This window comes from Montipora foliosa, chromosome 12, assembly GCF_036669935.1.
Source record: "Montipora foliosa isolate CH-2021 chromosome 12, ASM3666993v2, whole genome shotgun sequence".
Lineage (NCBI taxonomy): Eukaryota > Metazoa > Cnidaria > Anthozoa > Scleractinia > Acroporidae > Montipora > Montipora foliosa.
In genome coordinates, this window is record NC_090880.1 from 20900453 (window position 1) to 20912377 (window position 11925).

Consider the following 11925-nt stretch of genomic DNA (forward strand, 5'->3'; position numbering starts at 1 on the left):
TCTTCGCAACTCTCGACTTGGATATGCGAATGGCGACACCAACAAACCTGGCACATAACAAGAAACTAATGGCAACTGTACGCACATTCCACTGTACACTGTTTTTCTGTATCGTTTTATATTCAATGGAATTGTTTGATTCGCTTGTTCCTGTGCGTTGTCTCGAACTTGATTTTGATAACGGCGCAGGGTGAGGAAAATCATCGAGTAGCAGGAAATGGATGTCACAAAACAAAATGATGCTGAAGAAATCACCAAAACAAGCCATACAGCGTAGTCCCAATGCCAAATGGCTGCCGTGAAGAATGAGCAAGCCCAAAACGCGATCACAGCTCCATATATGCGTTTGAGGGTTACAACTTTTCTGTACCTGAGTCCTAACAACAGAGCAAGAAGTCTGTCCACACTGACGGCGGTTGTTGTCAACATTGATACTCCACACAGAATGGTGTTTGCAGTCCGCCTCACTGCATACGTGTAGCGACACATTTGGGGCAATTGATACAACAAAACCAGGAAGAGAGCAAAATGAACTGGTTGTGAAACGATACCAACACAGAGATCCGTTACCGCCAGGTTTCGAAGCAAAACTTTGGAAGGCGGATGTAAGGATGTTTCTCTTTGAAGGGCAATAACGATTAGAGTATTTCCCATCGTTGCAGTCGGGGCAAAAATAATGTTGACCACTAAAAGACATATTAACGGGATGTGTATCTTTTCAGATAATTCTGTAGAGCAGGAAAAGTTCTCTATTGTTTGGCGATGTACTGTAAAATTTGTTGTGGACATTTTGAATCTCCAGGCAGTGTGGTTTCCTTCTTTTAAAAAACATCTTCATGTCCGTCCATTTTATACATTGCATATTTATGAATTTATTTATTGATGTCATGCAAGGGGATTTCTTCAAAGCCATAAATAATTTGTCTTTTACCTACTTTGGACCTTAAGTTATTCCTTAGAAGTAGAAGTTTTCATAGATTTCCGATGAAACTTTGCACACTGTTGTAACATGTTTTAGGAGATGATAAAAATGTAATGAAAATGGGGTGGAGGGGGGTCACCGAGCTCGTGTACATAGTACGACGCTCACGAATACGGCTATGTAGGGACCAGCACGCAGCCCTTGGTACGACTGTCGGGATTGGTTCAGTGGACACAAAGAACAATACAAAAAAAAACAATGGATCCTAACCCTAAAAACTGTAGAGCTGCGTTTTAAAGGGATCCAAATGAAATTAGAGGTTGTAAAGAGCTGCGTCCTGACTGGCAATTTATGCCACTTCGACTATTGTGGCGCATCCATGATGTTGGACTTACACATTTAGCTCGGTTTTACAAATATAATCCATGATATGACACGGACCCTGGTGTCATTCCATACCTAAAAAGTGCATTTGAATGTCTTTTTGCGTGCTTGACACTTCAAAATAGATTTAACTTGAGTGTGGGCTGTTGGACTCGTAATGACTCCTTCCGTACAATTTTATAGAGTTGCCAAAAAACTGGCCATAAATTTTTGCTGATATTTTTACCACTCCAAGATAACACCATTCTTAGCAAAAATATGATCTATAAATTTATTTTAAGAAAAACACGACACTCCTGAGTTTTACAAACATGTTTCGGCAGTAGCCTCTGCCATCTTCAGTGTGAAATGAACAATAAATTACAGGGAATATAAATACTAGAGAAATTACAATAATAATAATGACAATAATTAAGACTACGACAATAGTAATTCAAAATTAGGATTAAAATTCAGGAGTGTCGTGTTTTTCTTAAAATTAGTTTCTTCACTGCTTTTATCTAGACCATTTGGATGATATATAAAATGGGGGTCACCGTACTCGTTCAGGAGAAAATGGGAATTCTTTGACGGATTAAGCTTGGCGTCAATGAAATTCCGCCATTTTATCAATGTGCGTGTCCAGAAGTATGGGTTTCCGAATAAAGAGCACCTGCCGTAATTTTTTACGAACTGCACTTAAAAGGCTCTGAAGCTCTCATCATATCTGTTGGGATTTTTGCAATGGTTCCAGAATTTGATGTGAAATATATTTTCAGATTATAACAACAGAAATAAACACGGAAACAAACCGTCATTGAAATGTGTGTCACGATATGGAAATTAAAGTTGTTAAAATAAAATCAGAAATGAGCGCCCTAAATAGTCTAAAAGATTTTCAAGTTCTTTTTAAACTTCTTCATTTCATAGATCGTCAATTTTCCTCCAAGCGAACTCAAGGTTATTTTTGAACCTGATTACTGAAGGACGTATGTAGAACACTCGCCCTGTGCTAGTGCCGTTATCGGTGCATGCGGTTGTGCGGTTCACGTTTATCTTGTACATAGCAAGACCCTAGAAAAAAGCTCCTTAAAAGTCCTTTGTGAACTGTAAGCTCCAAACACTTTTCGTGGTTTTACCGTAATTTATTAGGCTTACCGTTACAAAATTACCTAAAATATACATTTTTCGGACGATTTGTTCGTTACCTTATATCAAACAGAAAGAGCCGGATATCCTTTCAAGAAGGACTTTTTCACCAGTAAGGCTGATAACGGGAGACCTTTTTTGGTACAAGTACTCAGTACTCCAAAGCGCCTTTGCAGCCCACCATCGCCACTTTCTCTCCCGAGGTTTGTGTAAAACCTGGTTTTCTAAGAAAATATTATAATTGAGTTAGGAAACTGTTAGTAAATTCTGTGTTTTCGGCTGACTTTTAGGCAGAGGGCGAAAAAATCAACCGTTTCCCTGGCCCTATGAAATGCATACTTTTAAACAGGAAAATAAGGGGAAAAAACGGAAGTTGCTCAAGTAATTGTTGAGCCAAAATGCCACCTATGAAAAGGCTAAGCTTGCCAACCAAACGCCCAAAGACAGGAGACAATGACTTCTTCGTTTCTCTTGACAAAGTACTCCCTGGTGTTTTCAAGTCAAGTCCTTCATTTCACCAATATTCAGGGTGCGTTCGATTGACCCTATTCTGGAATAGAAAAACGTAGAGTGATGATTTAAAACGGTATGTCTGGCGTTTTGAAGCAACAAGGATAATAAAGATATGTTTAAAATAGCATTTTAGCAGGTGTTTGACAATTTATGAAAATGTACGTAAAGATTAAACGAAGGATTTCTAATTTCTATTCCATGTATTCCTATTCCGGAATACGGTAAATCGAACGCACCCTTCATTTCAAGCAACTTGTCTGAAGATAAGTATGTGTAATCAAATGGCGACGAGTGAAATTATAAAACTGCCATGGTAACATTGCCATGGTAACATCTCTGCGTTTTGTCAAAATTCTGATAATTTCCCTCGCCTAAAGGCTCGGGAAATTATCAGAATTTTGACAAAACGAGCGTGAAATTATTTCCTAATTTCACGAGAAAACCATTTGATTACCTTTTAATGTCGTGGGTGACAAATTACGCTCACAACCGTAATTGTAAATCGCTCGAGTACTTTATCCAACTGCTCGGTAAGAATCATCTGCCGACTGTCTTCTTCGCATCACATTCTCTCGATATTCGAATGACGACACCAACAAATATGGCAAATAACACGAAACTAATGCCAACTGTACGCACATTCCACTGTACACTGTCTTTCTGTATCGTTTCATTATACTCAATGGAAATGTTTGATTCACTTGTTCCTGGGCGTTGTCTCGAACTTGACTTCGATAACGACGCAGGGTGAGGAAAATCTTCGAGTAACAGAAAATGGATGTCACAAGACACAAAGAAGTTGAAGAAATCACCAAGGCAACCCATACAGCGTAGTTCCAATGCGAAGTGGATGCCGTGAAGATTGAGAAAGCCCACAACGCGATCACAGCTCCATATATTCGTTTGAGGGTTACAACTTGTCTGTACCTGAGTCTTAACAACAGAGCAAGAAGTCTGTCCACACTGACGGCGGTTGTTGTAAACATTGACACTCCACATAGAATGGTGCTTGCAGTCCGACCCACGTCATCGGTGTAGCGACACAATTGGTGCGATTTATACAGCAAAGTCAGGAAGACAGCAATTTGAAGTGGTTGTGAAATGATACCAACACAGAGATCCGTTACTGCCAGGTTTCGAAGCAAAACTTTGGAAGGCGGATGTAAGGATGTTTCTCTCTGAAGGGCAACGATGATTAGTGTATTTCCCATCGTTGCAGTCAGGGCAAAAATAATGTTGACCACTGAAAGACATATTAGCGGGATGTGTATCCTTTCAGATAATTCTGTAGAGCAGAAAAAGTCCTCCATTGTTTGGCTATGTACTGTAAAATTTGTTGTCGACATTTTGAGTCTCCAGGCAGTGTGGTTTCCTTCTTTTACAAAACATCTTCATGTTCTAGTCATTTTTTACGTTGCATATTATGAATTTATTTATTGATGTGATGCTCGGTGATTTCATTAAAACAATACATAATTTATCTTTTACCCATATTGGACCTTAAGTAATTTCCTTGAAATACAACTTGTCATAGATTTCCGATGAAACTTTGCACACTGTTGTAGTTGTTGTTCGCTCCTAGTCATGTGCTCCTGAAACAGACTGATTCTGGGTCGACTTTTCCGAAAGCGGAAACGGAAGTGAGGTCAGGTTTTTACAGGAAGTAAAATAACCGGAAGTGGACAATCGGTCCGGTTGACCGATATTGACGATCCGTACGATTGGTGACGATCTATTCCGACGATCAGAAATGCCAGATGGAGTGAGACTTGAAAGAACAAAGCCATCGAGAGCATTAAAGGTGTTTGGGGTGGCTCAAAATGTTGACAGATGGTGACGATCCTTCAAATGAAAAGTCCATAGGATTTTAAGAAATGACAGATGGTCGAAGACTTGGAAGAAATGGCAGTCGAAGGCTTGAGAGAAGTTGAGGGTCTCGCAAAATGCTTAAGGATCGTGACGAATTAAGCAGTCGACATCAAGCATGGAGAGGATTAAAATAGTTGAGATAGGAAAAAAAAAGTGATAAATTTAATCAATGAAACGCTCAAACTCATCGTTAAAGTTAAAACTTTAATATGGATTGATCATTCTGCTAAAATTTGTTTGAGATCAAGAGATTTACTAGTATTTGAGATTAAGTGCTACTTTTACGTTTAACCCAGTTAAGAAAATTTATAGAATATAAATTACAGTTAATGATACAAACTTTAGGTTATTAGAGTCAGGCTAACAGTAAACAATCATGTATCTGTAAATGCTAGCAATACAGGGGCACAAAGATCATTTAGCCTATGGGCCTCATGCACAGTCAGTTATTGTCCAATCACAGCACTGGCTTTTCCCTCTGTCAATCAAAGCATGTTTCTCCCTTTGCTTCTGTTCAGTGATTCATTCTGTTCTTCGCTTTGACAAGAATCACAGTTCCCTCCCACCCTTCCCTTTGTAGTGGTAGAATTTCACAATTACTAGTACTCAAAAGACAATGTGGAAAGCCTTAATAGCTATAGTCTACAAACAAAAAATAAAAAATAATAAACAACATAGTCACAACAATCCTCAAGGACATGAACTCTGGCAATTTGACTTATTGTCAACTGTCAATAATATATACACTGTAAATATTCCGTTACAAGATAGCACCTTGTTATTCCTATTGCTAATATTTTGTTGCTCATTAAGAGGTGTTTATATTTGTTAATAGTACAATAAAGTCAGGGTTCGGGATTAAGTGCTCCCATGCTGGTCACACTTTCACCCATAGACTCATGGTAGCCATTCATTCTGGGGATCGGTACCCCTATAGCTGTGTTGCCATGAGAATGAGTGTTACCCCGGAGGATTATCACCTCCTTTAGGGGATTACTACCCCTTCCGCAGCCAGGGGATTATCACCCTTGAGAGAGAATTATCATCTCTCTTTGTTGCATAATACTAGCTTTATACCAACATGTTATGTCAGCTAATTTGCGACTGGAGGGCTTAATCCCCTACCCCTTTACCCGACAAAGTGTGTTTATTCTTGCCTTAGCTAATGGGTTGATAGCATTAATCCGAAAAAAAAAAACACTTAAGAAAGCTACGTCCGCAGTTCCCCTTTAAGTAGCATTTTACAGTTTTTCGCTTATCTTGGCTTTTTCTTTTCTTTCTTCCCATCAGGGAGGCAGTGTTATCGACAAAGTATGGATCATCAAAGATCTACACGGCCCGGAGGCTTGGGTTACGAACAGACCTATTAATTAGAATTCATTTTGTTACTCTAATTATAAATACATCGGTCCAGTTATACAGCAAGATTCTAACGTAGACCACAGTTCATATGGTCTGGTTATGAAACTCTGGAAACTTCAAAAGTGAGAACAGCGACATCACCCTTCGTGTCAAATTGACCGTGACAATAATGCACCATCTTTTGTTCTTGGTTCACAACTGAGTTCTAAAAATAAATTAATCGAAACTTTGGATTGGCTGTCTTTTCAAAAAAAGGGTGTAGTTTGTGCATGGTTAGGGCCAGAAAAAGCGAAATAAAACATAAAACAAAGACACTTGTCGAGCTTCATGGCCATCTCCATGTATCAACTATGCGTACTGAAATATGTATAGATCAACTAACAAATAGGTAAAGAGAGGCCTAAAGCGATGGCTCTAAGTTAAGTTCCTATTCCAGGATTTCGCCGATTAACGGCAATTATAGCATGGAAATGAATAATACTACACAGCACAGAATGTAGGTGACAACTAATTTGTGAGTGATAGTGATGAACAGAGGATGATAACCTCTTTTAAATAATTTTGGTAGTAATGAACAATGCATTACATTATTGAGGGCGTAGTGGAGACAGTGCTTCCCTGCTATCAAAGGGTCGAAACTCACTTTGATGCAACCGCCGTCCACTACTTTGGACGGGACTTTTAAAACGCGTGTCCCATGTTAGGTTTGCTGACTGTGACTTTGGCCAACTGTGCTTATATGAAAAATACGTTTTCTCTCCCGTCCTATGCATGATATTCGCGGAAATTACATGCTGTTCCTCAATAAACCTGGAACAACCAGTTATGGTCTTAGTTCTCTTTTTTCTTACGTATCAGCTAAGTTGCAGAATGCGCTACCTGATTTTATCCGTACCTATGAGTTTACTGGGTTTTTTTTAAAGAGAATCCAGGGCCGCATTTTGTACAGCGGCTTTTCTTTTTAATAAATATATCTTTAAATATTATGTATTTAGTTGGTATCTGTATATGCTATGTATTTTAGCTGTAAATGTCATGTCTCGAAGATATTAGCTCCTGTAGTTATTCGGAAAAAGCTTATGACTTTATGAAAGCTAAAAACTTTAATCGATGAGTTATTTCGCTGGTAGGACTGAGTGGCCCGACACTTATGAAAAAAACTGTGAAATGAGAATCGGGAGTCTTCCCTTGTCATGGCATGGCAGAATTACCCAGAATGGGTAATGAGCATGAGCGAGGCAACTTAAGAAGCACGAGACTGGCCCTCATCGAATGGCTGTAGCGCGGCCAGAGGAAATGATTTCTAGCTAGATACTCAGGAGTAGGCCTGGTGTGTGCTGTTAACGTAGATTTTGGATTTCTGAACAAGTTTTTATCATAGGAAATTCGCGACAAAGTTGTGCTTTCATTTCGCCGCTGTAATTCTCGCGTCAAAGAAACGGTATAATAATAAAAATAAGAGAATAATGATATTTATATTTGCAGATTACTGTCCTCTTACTACGAAAGTCAAGCTCGACATCACTATGCAATAAGCGCATTTAAAATTTCCTCGTATTACTTGATGAAAGTATGTGGTTTTTTTTGGGGTTTTGTTTGTTCTTTTTTTTTTTTTTGACAAAAGGGCTTTTCTGCTTATATAAAAAATACTTGTTCTCTCCCGTCCCCTTCTTATGCATGATTTTCGCAAAAATTACAGGCTGTTCCTCAATAAACCTGGAACAACCAGTTATGGTAATAGCTCTCTTTTTTCTTACGTATCAGCTAAGTTGCAGAATGCGCTACCTGATTTTATCCGTACCTATGAGTTTACTAGGTTTTTTTAAAAAGAGAATCCGGAGCCGCATTTTGTACAGCGGCTTTTCTTTTTAATGAATATACATTTAAATATTATGTATTTAGTAGGTATCTGTATATGCTATGTATTTTAGCTGTAAATGTCATGTCTCGAAGATATTAGCTCCTGTAGTTATTCGGAGAAAGCTTATAACTTTATGTATGTTACCTTTAGAAGGGCGCATGCGCACACTTTGTAATCTGCGCCTCCAGTGCTTACCATATGACAGATAAAATGACTTTTCTCTTGAATATATAACCCATCTAATTCTTACGCTATATTGACAAGGGCGGTTAGAGCTGTGAGTAGGCGTGGGATTTGTTACATATGGTTTAGGGGCCGACATATCTCTCCCTCAATGCCGTACCGGGAGGCAAGGTCGGTAGCAGAAAGCAGCGAAGGGCCAACTGCGTCCAAAAGCGATAGCACGGGCCGAAATCCCGGGATGACTCGTTTGGTACGACGCTCCAGCGCCGGTGTTTGGAGGTACTGCGTTTTCTCTCTTGTTCAAACATTCCGTCAGCGCATGCGGAAATCTTCTGGCTCTTTGATACCTAGCCTACCAAAAAAATTTAACGTGCTTTTTTTTTTTTTTTTTTTTGTATCACCAATTTTTGTGTCTCCTGTATTTGATTGTTCTAATCATTATCATAGCAAATCTTTCTTGTTTAGGGGCATTCTTAGAATTGTTTATCTCCGCTGCAAAAATAAATCAATCATTGCAATATATGATCTTTCCTGAGAGATTGGTAAATTAAACCAAATTTAATTCAAAATCCCATCGAGAGTATCAAAGATGGTTAGGGTGGGTTAAAAGGTTGACAGTTGGTGACGATCCGTCAAATGAAAAGTCCATAAGATTTTGAGAAATGACAGATGGTCGAAGGCTTGAGATAAGATAAGGGTCTCGCAAACTGCTTACGGATCGCAACGAAGCTCTGGACATCAAGGATGGAGAGGGTGATAATGGTTGAAATATGACAAAAATGGTCAATTTAATCATTAACAAGCTCAGACACATCATTTTAGTTAAAACTTTAATACCGATTGATCATTCAGTGCTAATAATTGTTTGAGATCAAGAGATTTACTAGTATTTGAGATTAAGAGCTACTTTTACGTTTAACCCAGTTTTATCCGAAAAAAACACCACTTTAAAAAACTACCTTGGCAGTTCCCCTTTAAGTAGCATTTTACGGTCTTTCGCTTATCTTGGCTTGTTCTTTTGTTTCGCCCAATCAGCGAAGCAGTGTTATCAGAAAAGTATGGACCATCAAAGATCTACACGGCCCGGAGGCTTGGGTTACGTTAGGACCTAATAATTAGATTAGGCCATTTTCATCATGACGTCACGCGCGCAATGGCTTGTGGTAGTTGTAGTAAAGTGGACGCGAATTACGCGCTAAAATTAAAATTATCAACAACAACAATGGCTTCTTCTCAAGCGTGTAACAAGAAAAAAAGAATAAATTTAACTGAGAATGATGTCCCTGGGGCGTCCTTTAAAGACAAAGAGACAGAACTTTTTTACAACGATGATTGAAGTGCCGAGGTGCTTCAACAAGCGAAAACCGAAGCCAACTGCTGCAGAGGTAAGCGCTAAATTATAAACATTATAAAAAAAATTAATTCGCTCGATGGCGAAAGATATCGCACCTAAATACTGTCTTTCTATTTTGTTTTGTTTTATTTTTTATTTTTTACAACCAGAGTAAAGAGTTATCAGAGCTCTGGACTTGACAAATTCGTAGATCCTGATGGAGGAATTCATCTTCGGTAGACTGCAAAACAGTCGTATTTTTTGCGAACGCAAGCGACACGGTAAAATAATATTCAAACGAAAGGTCTGGAGCGAGTGTAGAAACGGCGAGGGAGAATGGGGAGAGACGCGAATACGGGCGTGTGAGGCTCGCGCGCTTCACACGCGAGGGTCACGCTTACGGCGCTTCGCGCCTTCCGAAAATGGAAGAAAACGACTGTTTTGCAGTCTACATCTTCGGAGAATACGTCTCGAACTTGAAATGCGAACACAACCAGACGAGTCGCAAAGAATCGAGTGGCCAACAGATGGCTGGACTTTATCGTTGGAGCAAATGCCAGAATTCCAACATTGCTATATATTTGCCCATTTAGCCGGAGAAATTACAAAAGTTTCCACCAAATTCAGACGAGGGGCTCTCAAAAGTAAGCGGGAAGGTTACGCATTGTTCAAGGCCGGCCACGTGCAAAAAGTAAAGTTCAAAGCAACATCACATCAACATGTTTGCTTTTTTGAAAGCAAAGTTAAGGCTTCGATGACTAAGAACAAGCTCTACCGAACGCGAGTCTCTCTACGAAAAGAAACTGCTGGGGTGAGAAGTGGATACTGTAATTGCAAAGCTGGGGCTACTGGAAGATGTAAGCATGTAGACGCTCTACTGTTTACGATTCTAGATTTTGTAGAAAGTGAGTTAAATCAAATCCCACCTGACACCACATGCACAGAACTCCTTGCCGCCAGGTATTGATGGGGAAGTCAGTGATCCACTGCAAGACATGGTGCCATTGGAAATTTGGAAATGAAATACATCCAATTCCCCAGTAAAATTCCACAGCCTGATGGCAGAAAAGATTTGCTACATATTATTGCTGAGAACAAAAAGAATTCCTACCTTGAAATTACCAACACTGGATTGAAGCTGAAGACTCGACATCACTATTATGCACAAATACAAGGGGGCATGGGCATTTCTGGCAGGCAATGGTGTGACATGGCTGTCTACACCTAGCTACTGTGGTAACATTGAAGACTTGTTGAGAGAATACACTTTGATCCAATTTATTGGAATGCTTTGAAACAAAAGCTTTTGGATTTCTGCTTATTTGCCATTGTACCAGAAATATTAACAGGTAGAATTAAGAATGGAAAACACCTGTATCCAAGATTGTTTTCCTATAAGTAGGATTTCTCTTCCCCAAACTTCCAGGTGGAAAAGTGAAAACAGAGTTCTAAACAAAGCAGATAAATTGACCCATCTTTTCTTAAAATGCTGTAAATGTCAATGAGTATTCCTACTATGCAGTGATACAAATATTTCTGTCTACCAAGCTAAAGCTCATCAAATTATGTCATCTAATGTACCACTTTACAGTTGTGTCCTATGGGACCTGGAGTTAAAGGGAAGTGAGGCTGGGGTTATCTTGTTTGGAAAACAAAAGCCAGTGTGCTTTTACATGTAAATCAGGGCTTGTTAGCACAATGACAATGCAACTGACATAATTATGAAAAACATTACGGTTAATCAAAACAAGGTGGATCCCAGCTCCCTTCTGCTAAAAGGGCATGCCACTAAAGACACAACTGAATGTACCATTCCAACCAAGTTGATTTCTACATAATCAATATTTTTTATAATTATTTTGATATCCAGCAAGCCCAAGAATACTTGTTTCACTAAAAACTCTACCACAAATATTCAAGATGAATGGTGGCAGTTATTGAGCAAGAAAATAGTTTTTTACTTCCACAATTCAAATTTGCAGCAAGGTTCAAATTATGAGCTGATTGAACCTGCTATGATTAACCAATCAAAATGCTAGAAGTGCAATATCAATGACATTGTTTTTAATAAGTCTAATTAGTATGATTCATTTCAGTCAGACTTGTTAACTGATATTTGTGCTATAATGGTTTTGAATAACTTCAAATGAGGTGTATAATTTTGTTTACTGTTGTAAATAAAGATATGCTGCAGAACTGTAATTATGTGACCACCGTCCATCTATTAACTTGTCTTCTCTTACAAGCAACTACCCCTCCAAAGCAATGAAGGCTGTCAACGATCCAGTTTTTTTCTTTCGGTCAAATTATTGGTAGTTGCTTACAAACAGCTTTGTAATTTTTTTTTTGCATTATTTTGTAAATATACTG

At 38.8% G+C, this 11925-nt stretch overlaps 2 protein-coding genes across 2 annotated transcripts in view; both read right to left on the bottom strand.

Moving 5' to 3' along the window:
- LOC137980969 (melanocyte-stimulating hormone receptor-like) overlaps positions 1 to 654 on the bottom strand; it is an 837-nt gene extending 183 nt beyond the window's left edge. The window contains exon 1 of the mRNA XM_068828348.1: positions 1 to 654. This exon is cut by the window's left edge and continues 183 nt beyond it. Within this exon, the coding sequence (XP_068684449.1) occupies positions 1 to 654 (654 nt within the window).
- A 2808-nt stretch (positions 655 to 3462) lies between these two features.
- Positions 3463 to 4158, bottom strand: LOC137980970 (melanocyte-stimulating hormone receptor-like). Its single transcript, XM_068828350.1, has one exon. The coding sequence runs from the start codon at positions 4156 to 4158 to the stop codon at positions 3463 to 3465; it is 696 nt and encodes a 231-aa protein (XP_068684451.1).
- Positions 4159 to 11925: the final 7767 nt, after the last annotated feature.